This window comes from Mixophyes fleayi, chromosome 10, assembly GCF_038048845.1.
Source record: "Mixophyes fleayi isolate aMixFle1 chromosome 10, aMixFle1.hap1, whole genome shotgun sequence".
Taxonomy (NCBI): Eukaryota; Metazoa; Chordata; class Amphibia; order Anura; family Limnodynastidae; genus Mixophyes; species Mixophyes fleayi.
The window spans coordinates 21658756-21686546 of NC_134411.1; the positions used below are offsets into that span (position 1 = coordinate 21658756).

A 27791-nucleotide genomic window follows, 5' to 3' on the forward strand; every position below is an offset into this window, starting at 1 on the left:
GGAACAAAACATCTGCACCGAGATCTGTACATTAAAAACATACAGCAAAAGGCATCTGGTGGAGCCAAGGCTATCATGCAAACAGGTCTGGTACAGACAGTAGTTCTATTAATATTACAAACTCAGTATAGTTAATTTTACACACTTGTAGCAGGATAGTCTCCATATAGAAGCCATTCATCCAATTCTTAAGCAAAAGAAAGGAGGGGGGTGGGGAATAAAAAGAATTAGCCAAGTCTTCACTCTTAGCTTAGCTGTGCATTGCAGGCGTTTAATACTGCCACGTGAGTGGTATATTCTAGTGTAGCTGTACACTCATCAACTGCTATACACTACAGAAAAACCACTGGAAGTGGTGGAGTCTATCAACATTTTACCTGCCTTAGTTTTGCAGAATAACATATATAAATGTTAGGGCTCGATCAACTTATGCACTGGGAAAATGGCTAATGAAAACCCAAAACAACGTGTTTTAATACATTTTCCATGCATTGAAATTTGAACGACACAATCTCTGCTATACTAGAGGTGTTGTAACATTTTAATCGCTGTTTTTGGAATGCAATGGTGGGAGGAGGCCCATAAGAAACCATTCATTTTATGTTTAATGCGCTTTTCAGGAGCTAGTGGACGAAATGGCATTACACAGCGGATAGGTGCCCCACCACCAATTGTAATCCCAACCCCCAGTCCTCAGAGATCACTAACAGTGCATGTTTTCCATGTCTCTTTGTAGGAGCACAGGTGTATTCATTACTGACTGACACATTTTGAAAGATTCACAGGTGGTATAATTACATCAGTTGTGACCTGAAAAACTGTTAGGGGTCCCTGAGGACTGGGGTTGGGAAACACTGTGCTAAACCATTCGAAATGGACAGGTACAGGCAGGATGGGGGACACTTATGAAAACTGGTTGGCATTGTGGGAGAAAAACAAAAACTTCTGCAACTCTCAGTAACCAATCAGACATGTTCATTCATTTTCTAAACCACACTAGAAAACTAACAGTGAATCTGATTGGTTGCTATGGTTTACATCACTGCTTTCGCACAGGTACCTGTGCATTAGTATTCATAAATGTCGTCCGTTGCATTCTATGTTCAAGCATTCCATATGTTTTATATAAGGCACACATATCTGTAATAGATTGTAAAAAGTAAATTTCGGAGCCATCAATATACATTTGTTCAGTGCAATATACAGTATAAAATCACTAGTCATATGTTTTACTTCACGGACAAAGACCACCAGCGCAGATCACTTTACAAGCCGATGTGATTCAGAGGAAATGGGATGAATCCAGTACCCATTACAAAATACTTTCTACAATTTACAACCTGTGATAATTAGGGAGAGGGCCCTCCATGCATGTGCAGAAGCTGTTTGGACAGAGATAAGCATTGGTTGTTGTGGCTCATTAGGTCCAAAAGCAATCAATATAAAAATTCCTGTGTGATCAATAGTTCAGAGCTTTAAACTAAATACCAGCAGTTACATTTCATTACAACTATAACACAAGTGTGTGGCATGTTCCAGCACTAATGGAATCATTTCCCAGCAGAGACGCTGGTGCCTATAATGGCAGAGGGCTAAGTCGGTCTATGGAAGGCAACGATATAGGCGCTTGTAGGGATTCCAAACATGCACTTTAACCAGTTATCTCAAATCTACACATGTTCTGCACCAGTTAATAATAACAATAATAATATTATGTACAAGTTAACCCGTGCATGATACTCATGCATTCTAGTCAAATCAAGCTACTTAAGGTGTTAAAAAGGTTCTTGTCATGTATTTGGGCCTAGCCCAGGCCTCCTCAGGGGAAGAGCGTTACTTCCCGACGCAAGCGCCCTTTTTTAACGTGGTATTGTCCACATGTCACCACCTCATCATTTTTCTCCATCACCTCATCCTTCATCTTTATCGCCACATCTATCTAGATGTCTATCCAGACACAGGGATCTCTCTCAACGATCCTGAGTATCACACTCCTCTCGCTCTGTCACCCCCGGCAACCACCAACCACTCCCCACTGTCACCCCCGGCAACCACCAACCACTCCCAACTGTCACACCCGGCAACCACCAACCACTCCCAACTGTCACCCCCGGCAACCACCAACCACTCCCAACTGTCACCCCCGGCAACCACCAACCACTCCCAACTGTCACTTCTCCTTCAAGAAATATATATATTTTTTTTTTTAAATCTTTATAAACACTTTTAACAATTAACAAATTAAATGAACAAATTATAAACATCATAGTTTACCAAATTTCAGCCCTTTCTGAGTTTTTTTTTCCACACACACTAAGAATTTAGTAGGTCAGTGTATAACTCCGCCCAGCAGGTGGCGATGCAGCTTGGTTTTTTTTTTCACACACGCACAGACTAACACATGCCACTAGGCTTTTATATATTAGATGCCTTATACATATAGCTAGTTTAAAAGTACAGGGAATAGATATGATCAGTTTCTAAATTACATTATTTGCAGGAATAGAGTTCTCTTACACCAATATGTATTTATTAATGGCCAGCTGGAGAAGCACAATGCACTACCTACAGTGGAATTAAGCAACCAGTGGCTTTCAAGCTGCTGTAGAACTACATGGCCCAGCATGTCCGGACAGCATATTCTGAGACTTGTAGTTCCTTAACTTGTAGGAGAGGCATGAGTTCACTAAGCTTGGTTATGAAAACCAAACATTGGCTTAATTTGCTTTGTACCAAAAATAAGTGTGATGCTTTGGAGGGGAGAGGGGGAGGGGAGGAAACAGCAGCATTTAAACTACTCGTTTCCTTCCTTCATCCCGTAACCGTATTCACTGCGGAGAAGAGGAGTTCTCTGGTTTAATGCTCCAAATAAGAACAAAATGGGATCAACTATTTGTAAATTCAGAATTATGCCAAAAGAAAATCACAAACAAATTGGCTTATTTAATAACCCAGTGCAATCAGAAAACCCAAAGCAACCAATCAGATATTTCAGCAGTCTTGGATACCCACTGATTGATTGCCATGGTTCACAGCACTTGCTGTATTGTAGTATTTGGTAGCTATGCCCCAATGAATTTATTAACAGGTAGTTGGTTCTCTTTAACATCTAGACTTACAGTGCAACTTTAAAATAAATATCACATCATATAGGTGTAACATCCCATGCCGTCGCCCCTTGATCTCTGGTATACTGATAAACGCTTCAATAAAGATCTTGTGTTCCTCCCAGCTTAGCATTGCCTTTCCCCACACCCCATTTTTTTTTAAACGAATTTGAAGGAACAACTTTATTCCACAAAACCCAACACGGTTACAATAAATGAGATGGAAGAAATACCTCCAGTAGAGAAGCTGTATGGATTTTGTTTTTCCAGAAATGGCACTTTAATCTTCCCTTGTGGATATTGAAGGTAAAATAATAAAAGTGGGAGCGAGCACGAGAGGGGAAAGCAGGAGAGGGCGAGAGAGCGAGCACAGGAGGGCAAGCACGAGCGGGTGTGAGGGCAAACACGAGAGAGCAAGCGTGAGAGGGCAAGCACAAGAGGGCAAGCAGGAGAGGGCGAGAGAGCGAGCACAAGAGGGCAAGCACGAGCGGGTGAGAGGGCAAACACGAGAGAGCAAGCGTGAGAGGGCAAGCACAAGAGGGCAAGCAGGAGAGGCCGAGAGAGCGAGCACAAGCACAAGTGGGTGAGAGGGCAAACACGAGAGAGCAAGCGTGAGAGGGCAAGCACAAGAGGGCAAGCAGGAGAGGGCGAGAGAGCGAGCACAAGCACGAGCGGGTCAGAGGGCAAACACGAGAGAGCAAGCGCGAGAGGGCGAGAGGGCAAGCATAAGAGGGCAAGCATGAGTGGGCAAGCACGAGCGGGCGAGAGGGCAAACACAAGAGGGCGAGAGGGCAAACACAAGAGGGCAAACACAAGAGGGCGGGAGGGCAAACACAAGAGGGCAAGCACGAGTGGGCAAACACGAGAGAAGGGCAATCAAGAGAAGGAAAAGGAGTGAAGATGGGGAGGGAGAGAAAGGAGAATAAAAGAGACACAGATGTGAACTATAAAATCTGATTGAAGATAGAGAGTACCACTGCAGACACTTTAAGCATCCAGTGGTGTAGCTGGAGGACCGAGGGCTCCTGTGTAAAGTCTAAACACACTATCCAACCTACACCTTCTCCATTATCCAGTATATAATGTATACACTGCATGAGGTAATATATACGGAGCACTGATCCCCTCACCCTGCACAGCCATCCTCACTTATTACAGAAACCCACATAACACTGAATAGGCCTAAAACACTGACATAGTCTTATGGAGGACACCAAACACCAGAACGGTCTACTGGGTCCACCCCCCAACCAGCCAAGATATGGCCGTGGTGCCTGGAGCCGAAGGTGCAGTGTGTGACAGTAGAGGTGTCAATAAGTGTGTTTGGCCCCTTCAGTGTCACTGGTTGGCAGATGGCAGATTATGGGGCTGTAGTTCAGGCCCCCTTGTTCCTCCTGCCTTAGTCACGATTGCCAATTCTGTGATCCCTGGTGGTGGTTGTTGTTCTTTAATACTAAATGATGTTGACCTCCCTCCCAATTACTGATCAGCATAGAGCAAGGTTATTTTACAGGTTAATTAATCTATTCAAATTAATCTCATTCAAAGGCAAAAAAAACCATTTGCTGCCCAACAGGAGGAGGTCTGGATGTTCAGGGAGAACCACCAATCGTGTGTCCAACTGGGCCACGTGCTTGGAATATTGTACAGGTCCGGCTATGGTCCGTTCTACCAACCTGATCCCATGGAAGTCAATGATTCCCCAAACGCAAAGCGTTATTGTTTTCAGTCTTATTTAACAATTTAAACCTTACAATTATAGTAATACAAAGATGTTTGCACTATTACCAATAATTTTTACAGTAATTTAATAGTTCATAAAATTACTATAGACCGTGTTACGGACACATAATCATCATCATCTTACGATGATCTCCGGCTTTTAATATCAATTTGTAGGTGAGCTCTCCAGAAACTAGGTGCAATACTCTGCAGGAGGTCTACACCAACAGAGATCAGTGTAATTGAGTCACCCATTTACACATAATGTTCACGGGAACACATCGTGGATGAATGGATGCGACATGCAGAACTCGTGTCATGGCGATGATCAGTCTGTTCCTTACGTAGGGAGAGACACTGTCCGAGTTAAACTGGAAAGAACACAAGCGGGTAAATTTATCAAGCTGAGGGTCTGAAAAAGTGGAGATGTTGCCTATAGCAACCAATCAGATTCTAGTTATCATTTATTTAGTACATTCTACAAAATGACAGCTAGAATCTGATTGCTTGCGATAGGCAACATCTCCACTTTTTCAGACCCGCAGCTTGATAAATTTACCCCAAGATCTGTATTGATGTGTTTATCCGTACACGAGAGTACAAGGGGAGACAGCATGGAATATACACGGATATACTCACGTTATCTTTCTTATCTAGCATTCACTCTTGGGCTCTCACTCTCTCTCTCTTTGTTATTTTACCTTTGAGAGCCAGCAGGTAATATTGAAGTGCAGTTTCTTGCAGGAATCCATATAGCGTCTCTACGGGAAGTAATGCTTCCATCTCATTTAATGATGCAATAAAGTTGTACATTCAGATTTTTTTTGTTTTTTTTTTGTTAAAGAATTGGGGGGGGGGGCACCATTGTTAGGCTGGAAAGTACACAAGATCTATACTAAAGTGTTTATCGGTTTACAAGAGAACAAGGGGCATGGAATATACACGGTTAGTTTATATTTAGCTTAATTTGTAGCTTCATTTAGACCTCAGTTGCAATCTATTCTTGTCTCAGTGTAATGTTAGCATGTTTGATCATTATTGGTTCTAGATAAAGGTTTAATTCTTAACTCTGGTTAGTTTGAATGTGCTCTCTGGAAAAATCTATGGTGGTTATTAGGGTCATACCATGTCCCCCAGAGGGTGGGCACTGGCAGAGCCATAATTTTAAATTTTAGCGCCTGGGGCAAGAAGGAAAACTGGCGTCACCTTGCCCTCAATTTGACCTAAAATATTTATAAACTGCGCCCCCTTCACCGTTGCACCCTGGGTAAGTCGCCCCTCTCGCCCAGCCATAGTTCATACTTGCCAACATGGGCAAGGTGTTTCCCGGGAGGCCCAAGGTGCAGATGGGTATGTGGGGGCGAGGCTCGAATAATTGTGTCATTAACCCCGCCCCCAAAACAGATATCACTAGTATGGTCCTATAAAAACAGGGGGCGGGCCACGATGAAGTGTCCATTACATCACTAAGCCCCTCCCCCTCTGTTTAGTTTACACAGCTGGCCAGAATCTGGGAGAATTGCCTGCTCTCCCGGGAATCTGGGACGACTCCCAGAAATTCGGGAATCTCCCGGACGTTCCAGGAGAGTAGGCAACTATGCCATAGTTACGGCTCTGGGTACTGCTATCAGAATGGGATGGACTTTGGGTTACTAACTAAGGGTTTCTGTAAGATTGGTGGCGAGGTTCCACAGTTCCTATAGATAATGGTATTCATGGTTTTATCTTGGTTCGGACGATTTGTCAAGGTACTGCTTTTTACTATTTCTGTACACAGGTAACAGTTACTGTCATTCGTACAGACTGTAGGTATTGTATTATGAGGTTACATCTATGTTTCCAAACATAAAAAAGTGGTTTAATACATAAAGCAAAATGTCTAAAGACGGCTACTGTTAGAAATATAACACCTATTTTGGAGAACTTTATGTCCTACATGGTTCTCCAACATCTCTGAGCCTCTTTTGGATTTTCCTGTGCCCAGTGGCTTGATAGCCAGTAATCAAATCCAGTCTAAGGCTCTAATTTTAGCTGCAGTCCAACTGCTCCAAAATGATGTTGCTTGTTATCCACATTGCACTATATAATAAAAAAAAAAATACTATACACAAAAATAATGCCTTTCAAAAACAAGTACTTATATTTATATGGCTTTCTGCTCTATATTATTTGTGTTTGTTTACACTGCGGAAAAAAAGACGTGCTATCAGGAGTGTTCATTACCTTGTATAAATATATACAAAGCTCAGTCCTGAAACCTCTGCTTAGGGCTTTTCATTAAAACGGCTTCATAAAGGGCACAAGGGCAGCACTTTCAATTTGGGGAAAGGCAGTCTGATGCTTAACTGTGTAAAGAGGTCTTTACAGCAAGGAAATCAGTGCAATAACCCACTGGACCTACGTATGTGGTTTTAAATACAATGCTAAAACTTCTAAGACATTTTTATTAAGATATAAATATATAGGGTTACCAAAGCTTTTATTTTAGAATGTTGCGCGGTCAAATTAGAACTCAAATTTTTTATCAAGTATTTTCCAATTATTTGTTGGTTATAACTTAAATGACGATATCCTTTGTGCTAGAAAAATAGTACGTGGGCATTTGCAGTGCTAATGCAATACAAAGCACTGCAGATCCCCCTAGGCACTCGAGGGGTTACACTTCACTAAAGGCAGGTGAATTTATTTACTCCTCTCGGCTGATAGAGTGCGCTGCAGCCACCCGTGGCGGTGATTGGGTGCAGACAAACGCTCAACCAGAATTGATCTTTATAACAGCAAGCTGGCTGCAGCCATTCTTTCCCTGACTGCAGAGCCAGCACAGCAAAGCTGGCAGTGCAAAGATAATATCTTTTATTTCTTTATTTTTTTTAATCACGTTTATAATAAACAAATAACGAGGCAGATCTAAAACCTCCATGGTACAATTATTACATTTTTTTTCTACTTGTTTTTTGTTTCATTTGTTGCATTTAACCACAGTTAAAACCTCCTTCAAGCATTTCGTGTCTGTAGATATCCATGGGAGAAAAATATAAATAAATTAAAATTCCATATGTCAGCACTGTTAATGTAGCTTATGCATGGGTAATGCTATGCAAATAGGAAAAAAAATCTACTTCTTATTTATAGTCACCAATTGAGACAAGCCTCTTATTTATTTTTCTGCCGACTCATTTAAACAACATCTTATCGGCTTCTTTGTAGCAATAGGGTGGTCTCCGACGGGAGCTTTGAACACTAGTTAGAAAAATGCTAGCGCTCATAGCTCTCAAACGAGGTTAATGGAGAACGAACGTGCCCTGTCACACAGGATCAAGTAGGCTACGAAAACGTTGTATGCGGCATCTGACACCACTTTAAGGGTTAACTGGTTTGCAGAGAGCTGCAACTATATTACAACACAGTAACAAAAATAAATACAGCAGTCCTATAACAGGAAAGGGGAGAGGGGGATATGCGAGAGTCCAGACTACTAACTTTCCAGTGGCTAAATGTTGTCTAAAATCCCCAACTGAAAAGTAGATGGGTTAGAAACAATTTTACCATATAGGGAAGGCAAATAAAATGTACTTATCGCTACTGCACCAACATTCAATTCTGGCAGGTTCGAGAAATGTTTCCATTGTCAGAAGATCTGGGGGTAAATGTATCAAGCTAAGAGTTTTCCAGCAGGTTTGAAAAACCAATCAGATTCTAGCTATCATTTATTTAGTACATTCTACAAAATGATTGCTAGAATCTGATTGGTTGCTATAGGCAACGTCTCCACTTTTCAAACCCACAGGAAAACTCTCAGCTTGATACATTTACCCCCTGATCTTCTGCTGGAGGTGAGTTATTCAAAATTTCTAGCAGCACTGTCAAGTCCTCTTCCCCATGAGCTTCCCATTGGGATGTAAATCACAATCTGTGCCAATGTCCACCCTCCAAACTGATTCTTGGCACTTAGAAAGTCTTTTACAAGTTTTCAGCTATAGTCTGTTTGAACATGTAGTTTACAATCACCTTTTGTTCAGCAGTTCTAACATAAAACAAACCTTTTGGGGGGAATTCAATTCCCCCCAAATTAGCGCGGCGTTAAATCTATTACCATAATAACGGTAATAATGCACAGGCAGTGTTACTTTTGCCAGTAACGCGACCAATTGAATTCCTCCATTTGTTTCTTTTCAAATGCCGTTGACGCAACTTGTTGGCCAGGGTCACTTATGCTAAAAGCAAGTAAAAATTTCTTGCATAAAAAGTGCACTGCACCTGTCTTGTCCAAAACATCAGCACCTTTAGCAATTCAATACATTTTGAATGCGATTGTTATCATGAGGATAATAGTATTTACTTCACCAAGGGAAAAAAATATATATTTTATATGCAATAGTAAATGATTGTTTTGCTTTTCTTCAAATTTCTTCGTATCTCTACTCAATTGAAAAATATAATAATGTAGACAGACCTCTAGAACACGAGAGAACAATGTATCTGAACATTCTAAATACAACAAATTATGTGTGAGAAACGTCTCCTACAGTGCGAGCTACTGACGGAGACACAGAGATGGCTTTACTTATAGTGTACACTGATAGTCTGTGCTGAGGTGGTGGAGGGAGTGCTTGACATTCTAAATAGACTCATGCTAATGTTTGATGGGGTAACCTAGTGCTCATCTCCATGGTAATACAGATAAATAACTTGTAGGTTCAGGGTTGGTGCTGCCATTCAAACCATGGCGGTTGCCTAGGAAACGGCTGAAACATTGACTGATTGACATGTCAGTCATCCAGTGTTTTTGCTGCCTCTCGCTGTCAGTGCTATGATGGGAGTGTCACAGCCAAGTGCCACACGCCCAGTCTGAGGAACAGAGGATACCATCCCGGCCTAGTTGCGAAGCAACAGAGCTGGGGGCCAAAGCCCAATTGGGGCGCTCCCTCCAAGGGGTGGGGGAAGCCACCTAGGGTGCCCCAGGGCTTGCGAATGTTATTAATGTACATTATCTCTGAGAGTGATCGCTAAATGTAAAGCCTAGGAAGAACGTGTACATAAAGTAAAATCTGACAGACATGATTATAAGCCATATGGAATATCCAAGAGACTCCTGAATTCCAGGTAGATCTCCCAGCAGGAAAGTCTCCCGAATCCTGCCCATCGGGGGGCAAAATGATGTGATTTGCAGGGAATCGCGTCATTTTGGCCCTGCCCCCAGCAACAAAATGACAATTTTGTCTCAGGGGCTGGTCCAAAATGACGCAAGTTGCCCCACCCTGCCCCTCCCACCACACCCCCTCCCAGGATCTCCCGGATGCCAGCTACATAAAGTTGACAAGTATGTTATAAGCTCCTCTATCGTAAATTATTTGGTCCACCCAAACCCTTTATGTAAATCCTTCCTCCCTGGTTAGAAATAACAATAAACAACTATACCTATTTAATGTGATTGGGGGCAATTCATTTTGACCGACCTTGCATGAAAATTGATGTATGACTGATGTAACATTAAACTGCACATTACTGCATTACAGTAATTCAGCCAGAACGCAGAAGGATGCACTTGGATTAGGAAGATCTGCCTTTGTGTAGCTAATTTATAATGCTCCTAATTACAATTAGTGGGGTTGGTAAAATTACTGACCATCCTTGATGGCAATTTACTTCTTGACCCAAAATTAAGTTATTTGGGCGATAATACGGACAGCTCCATAACTGTGTAAATATTCTCAATATTATATTATTATACTATTACATTATCTACTATAAGTAGAGAGTATTCTGGTAGTATCCTTACTTAGGCTCGCCAATAAATCCAGTATAGTTCGTTATATCACCAATAGAGACTTTCCAATTTACACAGAGTCCTACATAAATGCTGCATTTCCAGTACATGCATCATTCTATATCTTGGGTAACCTGGGAATGAAGGAGTAGAGGAACATACAAAGACCACAACACAGATTAACACCCAGCAGTCAGCCTCAGGTATTATATTTATCTATGGTACTTAGTTTACCGATGATTCTACCAATCCGCCGTCTTAATAGAGCATTTCTGTTAACAAGTGGCTTCGGTACTACCCCAGAATAATACAACAAAACTGACCTCTCAAACAAGAAAATATCTGCTTACAGCACTTAGTGTGAGAGGCGGCATGTTGGGCAGATTTACTACAAAGTACAAACTCATCAGTCATATCGGGTATATTACTTGGTTTAACGAAAACACAGCTTTTAATATAGGATAATGTCCCCATCGCTCTTAAAGCTGTATTACCACCTAGTAAAAGATTTTCCTACAGTACCCCTGCAACTATTCCTCCTGAGGCTCCTCTGCACCTATGACTGCCCAGCCAAAACAACAGGGGTTAGAGGGTGAGCGGAAGGCCCAATCACCTGCAGAGATTGCGACTTGTCATTCGCTCACACTCCCCTCTACAGCCATTATGGGGCAGCACGTTGGCTCAGTGGTTAGCACTTCTGCCTCACAGCACTGGGGTCATGAGTTCGATTCCCGACCATGTCCTTATCTGTGTGGAGTTTGTATGTTCTCCCCATGTTTGCTTGGGTTTCCTCTGGGTGCTCCGGTTTCCTCCCACACTCCAAAAACATACTAGTAGGTTAATTGGCTGCTATTAAATTGCCCTTAGTCTCTCTCAGTCTGTGTGTATGTTAGGGGATTTAGACTGTAAGCCTCAATGGGGCAGGGACTGATGTGAGTGAGTTCTCTGTACAGCGCTGCGGAATTAGTGGCGCTATATAAATAGATGATGATATTGATTAGAGCTGGCTAACAAATTTAAATATAAAATTTTGCTGGCAGCGCCACAAGGAATGACAGCTCCATGCAGTTGCCCCTGAGATCAGAAAATGTGTGTCTACAAAACTGAAGATTAATCATGCACTCTAGCAAATAACATTAATGTAATAACTGTATATTTTACTTGGTAGAATCGTTTGATCTTAAATGTAAACAATTCCATTGTAAGCCCTCTGTGCAGTGTTCCAAAATGAGTTTTCAACCGAAATAGGCAGATTCTGATTTTGATAATGTTTGATAACTACAATGTTAACAGAATCATTTTTTTTATGAACAGCCAAAACTGGACAGTTTAGTTTTAAATCATAATATAAGTATGGAGTTCAACGCCATCTTCTTACACTTACCCCCGACAAATAAGACCTCACTTACGCAAATAATAAGCCAGACTGACATCTGTCAAACCGGAAGAGCACAAAAACCTTCATATACCCAAAAGTCGACATTACAATACTTTTTCTAACTTTCAAATATTAGACATAAATCACTAAATCAAACATTTTAGACATTACGGGCCTGAGTCATTAAGGAGAGCAAAGCATAAAAAAGGGATAACATTTGCACCTGGGCAAAACCATGTTGCATTGGAGGGGGAAGTAATTTTAAAATGTGGGGACAGATTTATAGTTGGGGTAGGGCATGTCCTAGGATCAACTTTAAATTTCAGTGTAGTAATAAAGCTATTAAGTATGTGTGTGCTAGGTGAAAAAACAGCCAGTATTTGCACCCCTTGCATTGTAACATGGTTTGTCCCAGAGAACATTTACTCCTTTTTTGCCTTAATGACTTAGGCCCCACAAGTATAATATTTGCATGCTGTTAACTCTAGACATAGGAGACGCTGCTTTCATCCCCATAGACATAACTTACACAGACTCTCTTCTCCCTATTGTAGATGCCCCACCCTATGAACTTTGTATTCATGCTAAAGAGGAAGGCACATCCTAAAACAAAAAGAAAACAATAAAGCCACCTGATGCTTGAATCAGGCTGACCATAGCGAGAGAGTAGAGTGGAACTAGAAATTTGGAGTATGCTCGAGGACAAAACACCAAAGCAAAGTATAACCCTGTCTTCTTTCAGATTTGGGTGGAGATTTACTTTAAAATGCACTTCTCTCCTATGTAAACGCGGTAATGTGTGGATTAAGAACGCAGCTAGGAACCAATGAGATTACTAAAACATGTCAAGACCAAGAGATATTGGCAAAATCGCAGCTAAAGTTTGCGCAATTCAAGACTCTCTGCGGAACATGTCGTTCCTCCAAGGAGCAGAATTCCCAGTGACGCCGTTCAGTACTTTATTGGTAAATTTGCATTTTGCTCAATGAAAAGAGCCGGGAAGTTGAGAGGGCCCGGTGAATACCGGTCATGAAGTGTCTCCGGATGAGGTGAACACTGTAGGTAGACGTAAAGGGCTCTTAAAATAGACAAAATTATTTTGCAACAATAGATTTCTCAACCCAATATCGTGAAACGCATCTCTATTATTTTAACATTACAGAATTCTTTTAACCTCAGCCACATCCACTGGAGACCATCGCTTCAACCTATCTCATCATCTGTTAAATACCACCACTGAGCCTGACCACCTTCAGAGTTTCTCTCTGAACCATGTTACTGTGCAAATATCATGATCAAACACCTGCCCGGCAGCTGGATTCCTGACATAACCACGTGGGCCTCTGACCTATACTTCAGCGACAAGTTGGCTGCGGAATTCTCTTGCAACAAATCTGTGCTGGATCACAGCATATACTAATGCTAACTAAGCCAGGTGTTTCTTCTTTTCTGCATTGCCTCATTGGATCAACACCAAAGCTTTAACGTTTTCCATGTTTCCTATGTCGGTCCCTAATCACAATATCACAGTATGGATGTTTTAAAATCATTATCATTTTTGTCAGCTCTACAGGTTTGAGCACAAAGCATATCTTACATCAGAGAGATACTCATTAGTCTAGCTACCTGTATTGTCTTTTAAAATGAATTGCTAAACATTCATCCAGCTACATCGGCAAAATAGAGCTTAAAAGAAGTATAATGAAGCCGCCGTGTTAGTGACTTTAAATATTGAAATTTGTAAGTAATATTAGATCTACCAATACCATCAATTTAGACCTTAGTATCAAGAATGTATTTATTTTTCTACACTAAAAGTCTATAATCCAAAAACTGCTCCCCCATTACTAAACTGCCCTTCAATCCAAAAACTGCTCCCCCATTACAGAGCAGCCCTACAATCCAAAAACTGCTCCCCCATTACAGACCAGCCCCTACAGTCCAAAAACTGCTCCCCCATTACTAAACTGCCCTTCAATCCAAAAACTGCTCCCCCATTACAGACCTACCCCTACAATCCAAAAACTGCTGCTCCATTACAGACCTGCACCTACAATCCAAAAACTGCTCCCCCATTACTAACCTGCACCTACAATCCAAAAACTGCTCCCCCATTACTAACCTACCCCTGCAATCCAAAAACTGCTCCCCCATTACTAACCTACCCCTGCAATCCAAAAACTGCTCCCCCATTACAGACCTGCCCCTACAATCCAAAAACTGCTCCCCCATTACAGACCTGTCCCTACAATCCAAAAACTACTCCCCCATTACTAACCTGCACCTACAATCCAAAAAATGCTCCCCCATTACTAACCTGCCCCTACAATCCAAAAAATGCTCCCCGATTTACAGACCAGACCAGCCCCTACAATCCATAAACTGCACCTAAATCATTGATGCCTATACTGTTGGGGAGAGAGTGAAGGGTTGATGGGGGAGTGGAAGCCGGGGTAGACAGAGGGAGGGTGTTAGAGGAGGTACAAGGGGTACATATTATGGTCTCACCTCAGGCGCCATACTTCCTTGTTACATCACTCATCAGTCTACTAAATCTCATAACACATACAATGTGATCGGAATAAATACCTCTGTTAAATCTATTCCTGACATCTACTCTTCCCACTGAGTCAGCTGAGCTGTACTATTCCATAGAGAAGCAGCATGTGGATGGTGAGAAGCCTCAGACAACCGGTGGAATTAGGCAAACGGTGCATCATTTAATGTTAGTATGGTAAAATCCACTTAATACTAAACTCTAGATCTTAACGTGATTTATTCTATAAAACTGATCCCTATGGCTACTTGTAACTGGATTCATGACCCATCAATATAACGGATATACTTACATGTGGACATGAGGAGGCTGGAATCTGCTTTGGTTAATGTTGTAATGGGTGAACGCCTGGGTGGGATTGGAACTGTATTCGTCCACCGTCACCGTCACTTTTCCTTGTGCGGGAATACCATGAGCCATCCTTCCTCCTTATAGACATGAGCAATTCACAGCGTGCAGGAACGGCGGAGGGGAGCCAGCATCGTGTGTCCGCCAATGGCGAGCCCCGGAGGTAAGTTCATTAACACTGGTGGCGTCTGCGTGGATGGCAAAAACAAATATATTAAATACGTTTATCCTTAGATTGCTAAATCAATCCGCCAACATATGACTCAGCGATACACATAATGTCTATAATCTAAACCTCATGCATCAGAAAACACCAGCCTCTTCATTGTCTCAGGTCCACATTAAGCATCACAAAGTTGAACACAGCAGTTGATGCTGATATTTATAAGCGAGGTGCACATTTTGTATTCATCGTCATCCCAAACACACGCAGCTCTAATTACAGATATTGAGACATAAGAGATAAGCCCAACTGCCATCAGTCCAATTACCAGCCGCACAAAAGGTCAAATGTTTTTATTCATGTGCTACCCGCCTGCCTCTGAACTGGGTAATAATCAGAATGATGACATTTATAAAGTCAATTATTCCACATTACATCGTTTTGATGGAACAGCTGACAACCTGGAAAAAGTAAAAAAAGATATCTGCAAAAGGAGGGAGCGAAAATAAGAGAAATACCAGATATCATCAGCAGCAGCTATTTATATAGCTGCCACTACTTCCGTAGTGCTGTACAGAGAACTCACATCAGTCCCTGCCCCAATGGAGCTTACAGTCTAAATTCCCTAACATATACACACACAGACTTTGGTCAATCTGAAAGCAGCCAATTAACCTACTAGTATGTTTTTTTGGAGTGTGGGAGGAAACGGGAGCACCCGGAGGAAACCCACGCAAACACGGGTAAAACATACAAACTCCTCACAGATAAGGCCATCGTCGGGAATCGAACTCATGACCCCAGTGCTATGAGGCAGAAGTGCTAACCACTGAGCCACCATCTTTCATATTTTCAGAGAATATATTTAAATTACTGTGGGCAGCACAGAAACCAGGGGAGTGGCTATAATGAGGCAAACTGAGGCACTGGTTTTGGGAGGCACCAAAATGTGGACATATTAAAATTCCAATTTATCTTTCAGCCAAACTATAAATTAATGGTGTCTACCTTGTTGTTAACATGCATTAATTTATGTAATGTTATGTATATTATACACCCTGCAGAAAGTAATGATGGACTCTAGTATTCCTGAAATGCACATTAAATTACTCCAAGTAACTACAACATGGACAGCATAAAGTGAATTCTTTTTCATATACAATTATATATTTGTTATAAATATTAATATAAAAGTGATAGAAACAACTGAAGGTGTTGTCCACCTTCAGATAACTTTAATTCATTGGCTTGTACAGGTCATAAGTCATTAAACAGATTGCTTTAATTTTAAACCATTCTGTTATTTTCAGCAATGCTTCTATATTTAATCTAGCCAGATTATTATTTCCTTCCCCAGTGCTCTTGGATATGACAGAGCCGCTTTCCGCATGCAGCTGTATCCGGGGACGGAAATGGGCATCACGGGGCACTATAGCAAAGTTTGGGCATGGGACGGACGATACCACAGTATCAGAAGCAAAGTTAGGGAATTTAGACTGTAAGCTCCAATGGGGCAGGGACTGATGTGTGTGAGTTCTCTGTACAGCGCTGCGGAATTAGTGACGCTATATAAATAAATGCACACTTGCCAACTCTCCCGGAATATCCGGGAGACTCCCGAAATCTGGGTCAGTCTCCCGGGCTCCTGGGAGAGAGGACAATTCTCCCGATTCCCGGGCGACAGTGGAAATTGAATGGGGGAGGCGGGGCTTATCGGTGTCACGGACGCGTCATTGTGGCCCTGCCCCCTTGTTTTATTGGACGGGAAAAGTGGTGACAGCTTTGGGGGCGGGGCTAATGGCGCGCTTCTTTGAGCCCCGCCCCCACACGCCCACCTGACCCCCGGAACTTAACCTGCCAATGTTGGCAACTATGAATAAATGGTGATGAAGATGATAAAATTTTCCACTTTAAAGGTAAACTAAAGAACATTGTGCTCACAATTAAATAGAGTTTCAGAGTAGCAATAAAAATATTACAAGATGAGGTAAAAAAAAAAAATAGCTGTTGCTAGGGAATCTTAGCACGTTTTGAAGGGAAAAAAAAACCACACAGGTATTTACAAAAACTGATGAGCAATAAGTCACAAAATAAAATGCAACTTTGAAATAATTTATCCAAGCATCAACACATACCAAATAATAAAAAACAGGATTCAAGGTCTCTTTATTTCTAGACACATTTATTGAATTATCAGGTTTCTATCTGATCTGAAAACAAACGCGTGGGAGATTTTGTACATATTAAAACGCACCTAACTCCTAACCGCATTGGAGGCAGCCATTTTGTGAATGCAACCAATCAATGACATCACTGAGGCACAGAACGGTCCCTGGTTCCTAATGAATTAATAAGCTGCATTCTCGTGACCACAAAACAGCTGCCTTCAATGTGTTAAAGCAACTGGTGCATTTGAATCAAAAATACAGTATATAAGAAAATTTCTACAAAACAAAAAAGTAATACATGGCACACAGAAACCAATTTAATTCATATTATCATTAAAGATATTGACAATTCTCAGGACATCAATAACCACGTAGCACAATTGTCAACAAAAAAAGCTTTTTATATCTTTAAGATATTTTCTTCTATATCGATGCCAGTATCTTCATGTGTAACAAACAGGGCAGGGAAATTATATGAGGTAAAAATAAGTCAGACTTTGTATGTATGAAATATTGATTTTGGGAGAAGCCGGGAGGTAACGAAGCAGGGGCTCTCTCTAATAAGAATGAAAATAAAGCCACAGCTAAGCAGAGCTTCTAGAACTGTACTTTTAGTGTATTCTAAACAGGTCCAACCATACCTTGCAGGGAAAGTCATATTTTCCTGACAATGAGTGAGGGGATGAATCTCTGCTCAGGCATTGTCTCTAACATTAATCTTTTTTTATTAAAGCACGCAAGGTTTCTGAAGGAGTGCCGGAAACTTGGAATGTTCTTAGATCAAATCCGTGTTTGTTGATTCTGTTTACCAAGATTAAATAGGTACTGTTTTAAATGCATGGATTACACGTACATCAAATATTAAAATACCACCGTCTCCTCATAATCTCTTGTCAAATATTTCAATGAAATGACAACACAAGGGCAGGAATATGGTTGCAGTCAGTCTCTACAATGACTCTGTACAGGAAATGGAAGGTGCATTTAAAGCAGCGATGGGTAACCCAATACACTTTGGGGGGCCTCATGGTCTGGCCCTCTGACGTTCCAAAGGGCCTTTGTCTCAGTAATAAGCTTAAATAATATATTTAATCAAATAAAGACACACCGATCTGTAATAACATATCGGCAGACATTTTAAACAAGTGTTACAAGCTGTAACAAACATCTGACATTAAAGCAGAAAGGGGCTGCGGGTCGCAGATAACAACGACCTGTTACTCATCGCCGATTTAAAGGGTACATAACCTCCACCCCCTTTCTTTTAATATGTTGTTTCAAATAATGTAAACAAAACAAAAAATTGTAACTGGAATGCATGTTATCTTGGAATAGAAAGAGCGGATTTAGTTACTAAGTTTACATTGTTCCCAGAAGTATACAACTTTTTAACTCTTATCTAGAATTTCTCCTGCTCCTATTAATGTATGTAGTTTGCAAAAACCGTAATACATTCATAAATGTATATTAAAAGTGAAATACTAAGAGATGTGCAGTTAAAAAAAAAACAACTACATTTTGCAAGAAAAAATGTAGACTAGTATATTCTAAATAATTACATAAAATAAATTATAAAATAGGAAAAATAAAATCTCCACAACGCTACTGTATTTTTGGTTCAAATCAGATCATCTATTACTGACTGTTTGAGATATGAATTTTTAGACTGTGGTTTGAATGTAGTGACATGGCAAAATAGCACAAGTGTGCTGCAACATAGAACAATCAATCATAGGGTTTCATTCCTCTATTGTTCTCTAGTAGAGAAGTAAAACTATGGTCAGATCTGCTGCCAAGGTTTAAAGAAAGGGTACATGGACAGCTATCAGGAGGTCCATGAATCAGGTGCAAACAGTTCTTTTTTATTTTACAACTGTCAAGCTATGCAGATTGAATTGTTTTTTAACGCATGCTAAAATGCAGGTTGAAAAAACATAGAATCTGCACCGCGTCTACAGAAGCACTGGATAAGTGTGGAATATGTTGGCGCTATATAAATAAATGATGATGATGAGTGTTTAGATATGAATGTAAGCGTTCACGTGCATTGAAATAAAACAAGAGACGTTCAAAATAAAACAATGCAAAAAAAATAAAATATATAAGGGCTCTATGGTACAAATCTATTATTTTCACACTAGCTTACAGAAACGTAACTTGCGTTAAAAATGCATTTTAAACGCATCATTTTAACACCAGTGGGTACATAACCTAAAGGTTACAAATTAATTAAAGTATTACACCCCTCCAAACAAAACTGTTGGTATATTACAATCTTTTATTATTTCTTATCGACCGTTTTCGGCTGAAGGTGGCTAAAGAAGGTCGACAGCAACGTCCTTCCATAGGATTACAGACAGGAAGTCGGCTGTGCGCAGGAAATAAATATCCTCCCAATAACATCTTTATCTAAAATATCTTCAGCTCAGACAAGTTTCTGAAACATTTACATATATTGTGTGAATATTAGAAGTTCTTCTATATAAGCCAAATTCTATTTTAGGTTTAGAGGTGTTTATATATTTTTCAGTACAAACTAATTTTTGTTATTTATTATTAATTATTATTATTATCTGCACAGCAAGCCAAGGTACTTATGATTTCGGATGCTACTAGATCATTTTGCGCATCAGGATTTTAAGCCTCTCTTGCCATCAATATGAAAAGTGAAAACTGACCAGATGTGAAAAATGACCAACGTGTTGTCACGACAAAGACCTGACCACGATTTCACCTTCTTATCCAAGCCAAACACAAACAGCTCTGTCATTTAAATTTACCTTTTGCACAGAATTACAGTTTACTATTTGCTTTGATTGCAGCATTTGAATGTTTTTTATTTTTCACAAAGTGGCCACTCAGTTTTCCATAAAAGAACAAGATTGAGAGACAATTACTCGAGCCGATTATTTCTATATTCTGTGAGAAGGACATCAATTTTCATGGTAATAACATGTATGCAAGTTATTTGTGAAGGGGCCTATGTTTATTACCAACAGATACATAACCTTGATTTAAAAAGAAAGAAAAGGTTGGGGGAAAAAAAATAGTATTCGTTTTATTAGAGCAAAACAATAGATATTTTTGAATGTGGCTACAATTTAATATCCCAAATGGAAAATGACAGTTTAGATTTTGCAATAATTTCCTTGGCTCACACTGCACACTGATGAGGCAGTTGCTGGTGTTAGATCTTAGAATATTTGACCCCAGCAGCTGCCTAGTCTGAGAATTCTGAGGACAGTTACATAGTGTGCATTGATTATAGGAGATCATCACCATCCTTGATTTGTATCTATCTTTCGCCCAATAACAGCCAAGTGAAAACAATTATTTTGTTGTAATAAATCTATTAGAAATTTGAAATCCATCATCGAACCATTTAAAGAATCACTGATTTACATAATATTTGCACCATAAGTCATGTTATACCGCAAGTATTATTTTCAACATTACAACCAAGCAATAGAGCCGTTTATCAAGATGGCGTCTAAGTCACATGGTCTAATGGTTAATCTTCAACAACTGCCCATCCTGGAACAGATGGCAGAACACTGGCCAGTTATTTTATTGTTTTACAACCTCTACACGGATGTGGCCAACCATATGCTACATAATGCTGGCCAGAGAGACTTTCCATTAGCAATCCAGGTTCAGAAAACCTGTTTGGAAAGCATGAACTTTCATTACCCAAAGATAAGAGGGGGCCTAGAGAAAATGAACTAAAGGCTACAGTCAGTGATACGTATGCAGTAGCTAAATAAGATGCAGACTGCAGTATACAGGGGTTAAGTAAGGACACTGAGAATCCTCAATGGTAGCGAGAGTCTACTCCAAAGCAAGCTATATTCTTTATGATTATTTATAATTATGTATGTATAGGCAGCTTACGTCTATGTACGTACATAGTATAAAGATGCAAACAGCGGAGAGGGATCTGTCAGAAAGCTTTAAAGGAAATAAAATAAAAGTGCAACTTGGAAAAATACATATAGAATAGTTTTCATCCCGCGTAACGTAATGATACAATCTGCTATAAAGAGAGAATAAATTGACTATTAAAACATGCTGCTGTTTCTGTTTTTTTGCCTTTTTTAAAGCAATATATTTTCCATATAAGCGAAGGATACAATGTTCAAAAAGGACAATATTATTTTTAAACGTCCTTATCAAAGGCTATATTATGCACATAAACTTAAAAAAAAGGGCATACTGTACTAGGAATCTCCTACCACGTGCCCCTTCGTACAGTAGGCTTTTGATTACTAATTTCTTATGACACTAGATGTTGATGACCCTGTAACCCCCTTCAGTCTAACAGGCCTGCAAAGTATAAGCTTAAAGTGAAACTATAAATTTAATGAGACAAAAGGTTTATTAAAAAAATGCAACTTATTTTAGTTATATGTTCAAAATAGTGAACTAGAAAATATAAGACAATTTTAGTAACCTAGGAACAAATGCAATCACAGATATCTCTACAGACACGCAAAATAGGCACCAGTAGTAATAATGGTATTATTTGGGGGTCCTGGGATTTGTCTACATACCGATCCACCATAAACAAGACCAGTGCATTACTGTAAATGTTAAAAAATGTACACAGGATGCAGAATATCTCAGGTTGATTTTATCTAAAAGTCAAATTATTTTATGTAGAGTCGCAGAATGACGGCCCTTACGAAAGTAACAGTATTTCAAATAGTGACAGCCGATTAGAAACAAACCCATATAATGACTTAAAGTAGTAATCCACTAACAGTCATTCCCTATTTTGTTCGATTTCATGATACACTTCTTTACCTACAACAAAGTCTAAGCGGTTTATTTACTAAACTGCGGGTTTGAAAAAGTGGAGATGCTGCCTATAGCAACCAATCAGATTCTAGCTGTCATTTTGTAGACTGTACTAAATAAATAACTAGTCTCTGATTGGTTGCACTAGGCAACATCTCCACTTTTTCAAACCCGCAGTTTAGTAAATCTAGCCGAAAAACTGCTCTCTTGCCAAGTCTTACATCATTTTGCAACACTAGAGTCTGTTCTGTCTGCTTGTGCAGTTGCTTCCTACACTACTATGTATTAAAATTGCAATCTCTGTCAAATAAAGTGCTCTGAAGAAGCCAAAGGAGAAATTCACTCTTATTGAAGACAACAGATTAAAGTTGACCTGACATAAATACGTGGACTTTTCAGCATGTGAAAAGGGAAGAAGTAGGAGATTCAGAGAGACACTTATTTGCGTTGATCGCATAAAAATAAGGCAGATCAGACCACATTCCAAGGCCCAAATATATAGTAGTTTATAAACATTGATCTATGAGATTCAGCAATGTATCCCAAATCTTGATATTAAATCTACACAGGAATTCATGGATCATCTATCCTCATGCTGTAACTTAAATACACACACACACATATATATATATATATATATATATATATATATATATATATATATATATATATATATTATTTTTCTCATGAAAATTTATAATTTACAGAACAGACAGTTTAGTCAAGAATGATTTTCAGGAGGTGGGGAGGACAACATTGCCCCTGTGTATAAAAATACCCAGTCAGATTTTACAGATTATTTATGGAGTGACAACGTATTTTTTCATAGCACCCATTACAGTATTTTAGAAAGAACTATAACCAAACTAATAGGCACTTTCTCATAGAAGCAAACGACACGCAACCTTTCGGAGTTTAACTGGTCGTCGATTTTCTGCTGTCTATGAATAAAGCTGTAGAGTTTCAATAAACATTACGATAAAAAAAAAAAGTTAGAAAAGTTTACGCTAAAAACAAAGCAAAACAAAAGCAACGTATGTGTGTATATAGACATAGTGGTGGCCTTATTTTAAAAAATAAAGCAAAAGGGTTGTATTGTTAAGAACAGGAAACATTGGAGTTTATAATATCTTGTTTGCCTATTGGCAGCTTTCAGACGTCAAGCATCCAAATACAGACAGACATCTTTCCCCAGACATTTTCCAGACAATGGCCATTTGGTTACCACATTACGCTTAAGCTGTTTATATGTTGTTTAAGCCTTTCAGTACCAGACAGCAGCAAAACGTAATGTGTTGCTGACTAAATAAATTGGAGCTTTATCTGGTTTCCGAGTTAATTTCTAGAAAAAAAAAGAAAATTCAATAAACTGTTATTGTTTTTCTAACTTTTTTTGGTTCGAACCTATCCGACAGCAGCTACAGATGTAAATAAGATTGGAACAAACCTACTTGGATATAAAGGTGTCCATTTTAACCAATCTGTTTTTTAGTAATTTACCTCCCGATTGTTATTTTACATAACACAACACCTGCTTTCAAATCTCTTTGCTCTGAGCTATGGTAATTTACAACTATGAATCCAGTTCTTTTCTGCAAAATCACATAGTTATGCCATTCTCTGAGGTAAACACAGCCAAGAAAATACCTATCTATATAAAAACAAACATAATAACACAAAACAAAGCAAAAGTTAGCTAACAAATGTTAAAAGAGTAGTAAACCAAAATATATCAGCAGAAATCCAATATATAAAACAGTGGTAACAGTGAATATTACAAAACACTGACACTGCGGTTTGTAAACACAATACTATAGAAACAAGACACAAAAAAGTTATACTTGCATTTATAAAACCAGGGCCCAATGTTGAATTACACAGTCACAATCCTCACTCTACACTCCAGGACAACTTATGTAAAGTTAAACTTTTATAAATCCCTACAGATCGAGCTGATCAATTTAAGACACTTCTACCTCCACATTAAAGCACGGTATGTTTTTGTCTAATGTACCCTAAGTTTAGAAATGGGAAGGAAACAGTTAAGTATCTGTATATAAACTCATTTTTTTCTGGTAGGCATAGAGCTAAATAGTCACAGTCTAAAGAATTGAATTCTTAACAAATTTAGAGACCGTTACTTTTTTATTAAATTACATTTTTAAACCTACAGCTTTGACACTGTCGGCATAATCTGTGTGTAATACAAGATACAAATTTAAGCACGACTATTGCAGAGACTGATAAATAAAATACGACATAGTTTACAAATAAACTTTTTAGCAAATTATTTAATAGAATTGGTAAATAAAAGCACACATTAAAGTATATAGTCCTAGATAAAAGAACAGGGCCCTTGAAATCACATACATGCATTATGCATATGAAAATGGTAATATATATGCATTATAAATATTGCATATGAATATATTTTATTAAAGAGGAAAGAACATATGATCAAATCTGGAATGGAGAATTCCCATCCAGATCAGGTGTAACGCAGATAGCATTGTGGATTAAAAAGAAGTAGAGTTCTTAAAGCAGCAGAAATAGCAGCCGAAATATAAAAACGAAACGACGCAGGGTTTTGGGGACTACAATAACTGTGTGTCTAAAGTATGAGTTTTAATCAAAATGTCATTATTTTCAGGCATTTGGAAACTCCATGAACCAATTTATGCAGTAATGAAACCTGCCACATCATACGTATAGTATTTGAATTGTTGATCTGGGAAACACTAGCTACAGATTTTTGGCAGGGATCTTGCCTTCCACACTGCAATTCACCCATCCAAGAAATTAACCAATATAATGCATCTGCAAAGTAAACCAGCATACAACCCAAATCACCATCAAAAATTGCCTTGACGCTTTGCACTAAAAAGCGACGGTCTTCTGCATTCATAAACAATGCGTGTTGCATTTTAAAGGAAAGCAGTTCATCAACCTTTAAATTTCTGTTGCCCACTATAAGGGCTATGCAGAAAACAAGGAGACTTAACATTCGCCAAAACAGTTACCCCTGCAGCATCTAGACCTCATATTGCTAGATGTTTACACTGCCAAATAAATTTCACACCACCGAAGGCACCAATAAATTCTTGAAAAGCACAGAGAGAAAAAAAAACAAATCTGACCTCAAAATGAAGCAAACATTACTCAGTCATTTTTCATGCACAGTGTATTACAAAACACAATTAGAACTTTACATTCCTGAAAAAAAAATAGAAATTATTATTATAGAAGAAAGAGCAAAATAGGTATCAGGCTTATACTACGGTGGCTCTGTGGATTGCATACATGAAAGTATAAAATAACTCTAAATGTATAAAGCATGCAACACATAAAATAAAACATTTATAACTACCTGCAACAGGGTGCCATGATTATGTCTATCTATAATGTTATACAGCATGCAAATACAAAACTACTGAGAGCGAGATGTTTTATTCCACAGGAATCTTTACATCTCCAGCGCTGGAAATGGTTTGGGAGTTTTGCAAAGTACGGGGGCCTATAGAAAGTGGTCTGTCATTCTGCTTGCTACCTATTATCAATGTCCATGTTTGGCTGGATGCTGGTTGCTGATGGTCTCCCCTGTAGAAAGCATGAGATTTCCCTGCTGGCTGATTCTCAGTGTCTCCCTGGTTCCTCTCACTCCTCTTTCTCTGGCTGACACACTCCCCTTGTCTCGGCTCCCTCCTCCCCTCTCCCTTATTCTGGGATTGATTGATTACAATCAGTGACCAAAGGCTGTGACATGGACACACACTTGGCTCAGCACAGCATAGTGAAATACTGAGACTATGGCTATGCTTCGGAGAGCTAGACGAAGGGGGGGAATCGGGTATATGAAAGACATTAATATTAGTTCACTGCACCAAGGATGTGACAGGTTGAGAGATTATTAGGGGGGCATGCAATTAAAGAGGGGGGGGGGCATAGAACAGGTATATGGATTCTGACCTTAATGCAAATCATCCTATTCATGGTATTATTATATTATTCAACAACACTGAATGTGTTATCAATGACAAAATAGAATTATTTAGGTAGCAACCTTAATAATGGAAATATGGTAATAAAATAACAAATCGTAAGACGCTTTTTTAGGGTGAGAAGAAAGACCCTACTGTAACGGGAAAATATACTTTGTATAAGTAATTAAAATGTAGGTAAGAAGTGCATTTGTATAATGCAGATCGTGAGTGCTGGGATGCCTAAAATATTTTGTACAAAAGCAAAAAAATAAAATTTGGGATGTCACCAACCTTAATAGCGCAAGATACAATTAAGGTACTGCAAACCCTCTTGGCATAGATGAGGTTAAGAGTCGTGCGAGGGGTTAAAAGATCAAAGCCTTTGCTATGTATTTAAAACCTACCCTGCATATTCCTATATCACAGTGATGTCTACAAAGACTTATTAACCCTCGGCTTACTCTCCCCTTCGTTTAATTCCTCTTGCACCAAGGACTAACATTTGTCTATACTCAAAACAAAAAAAGTTGCAAACATTTTTACCAGCATCCAAATGACAAATAATAGACTCCTGCAATCCCCCCCCCCCCCCCCAGACAGACTGTTAATTACTTGTTTTTAATTACTTGTTTGGGTTTTTGTTTTTTCCTTTTAGGACATAACATCTCTCCCCTAGATAAGGCCTGGGAGGAAGGCAAGTCCCCAGCAGTAGGTATAGAATAATGCTCTATACAGTACACCTCTGTGTGCCCTGCTGTATGCAGGAGGTGGGGGTGAGATCTGTCTGTATATGACTGCCCAGCCTCCATCACAATAGACATCTCACTGGGAATATTATTCAGTCGACTTTTGCATGGCTCCCCCCTCTCTCTCTTGCCGATGCTCTCTGCACAATGCTCTCTTAGCCTGATGTGACATTGCAATGCCCCCCAGACCTTCATCTAAGCTGGAAAAATATACATATAAATCCTGGTGATCCCTGTTTTTTTTTCCACCTAGAGGGATATAAGGAAGAGGGGGAATGGGAGAGAGAGAAGGAAGGAAGAAGGGGAGGAGGGAAAGGGCAGATCATGTCGCTCTCCAATTAATTAGCTTTTTTTTTAAAAAAAAATCATACAAGATAGTAAAATCCAAATTAATCCCCCCTCTACCCCCCTCCTGTGCAGCAGGGTGGGGGGCACAGCCCCTGTCTGCCCTTGTACTTGCCATAACAAGGCACCTCTAACCCACAGGCTTTGTGTTCTGTTTCCATCTGATTTACATCCCCTCTCTAATCTGGGCTGATGATTACCTCGCTCCCGGCTGGAGAGAAGGTCCCTGGGCTGCCTTCAGTCCTGGGCTAGCAGCCGGTCCATGGGGAGGGAGGGCTGGGGAGGTCGGGAGGTGCTGTCAGGAGGTGGAGGTCTGAGCAGACAGGGCGAAACCTTCGACCCTGAGGGTCCCCCGGCTGGTTTATAGAGTGGAAGTGAGAGAGTGAGGGAGAAGAATGAGAGCAGCCTCGATCTGGGGAGAGACAGGAGCAGAGAGTGCAGTGAGAAGGGGCTGCCACTGGGGTCAGGGAGCAGGGAGAGAGACTGCCACCAGGGTCACCCATCTACACCCGCCATGTACACCCGCCAGATCCTGTGCCACCATCATTCTGCAAGCAACAAACTATCACAAAACACATAATATAATACAATGTAGACATCCACTGCTACAAAAATACAACTGTCCACAGTATCTTGTGGCATAATAATGCTTCAATTTATTGCACCCTAAATATACAACAAGATGCAAGACTTTAAAGATCGTACATCGCATG

At 39.8% G+C, this 27791-nt stretch overlaps 1 protein-coding gene across 3 annotated transcripts in view; it reads right to left on the bottom strand.

Annotated features, from left to right (window-relative positions):
- Positions 1-27519, bottom strand: part of MPPED2 (metallophosphoesterase domain containing 2) — a 125113-nt gene extending 97594 nt beyond the window's left edge. The window contains exons 1-2 of one of the 3 annotated variants that reach the window (XM_075188024.1): positions 27279-27519; positions 14824-15067 (exon numbers count right to left, since the gene is read on the bottom strand). In XM_075188024.1, the coding sequence (XP_075044125.1) occupies positions 14824-14951 (128 nt within the window). In that variant the 5' untranslated portion in view covers positions 14952-15067; positions 27279-27519. Of the gene's footprint in view, positions 1-14823; positions 15068-25374; positions 25528-25554; positions 25681-27278 lie in introns of those variants that run through there. The other 2 variants (XM_075188025.1, XM_075188026.1) reach the window with 2 other exon arrangements.
- Positions 27520-27791: the final 272 nt, after the last annotated feature.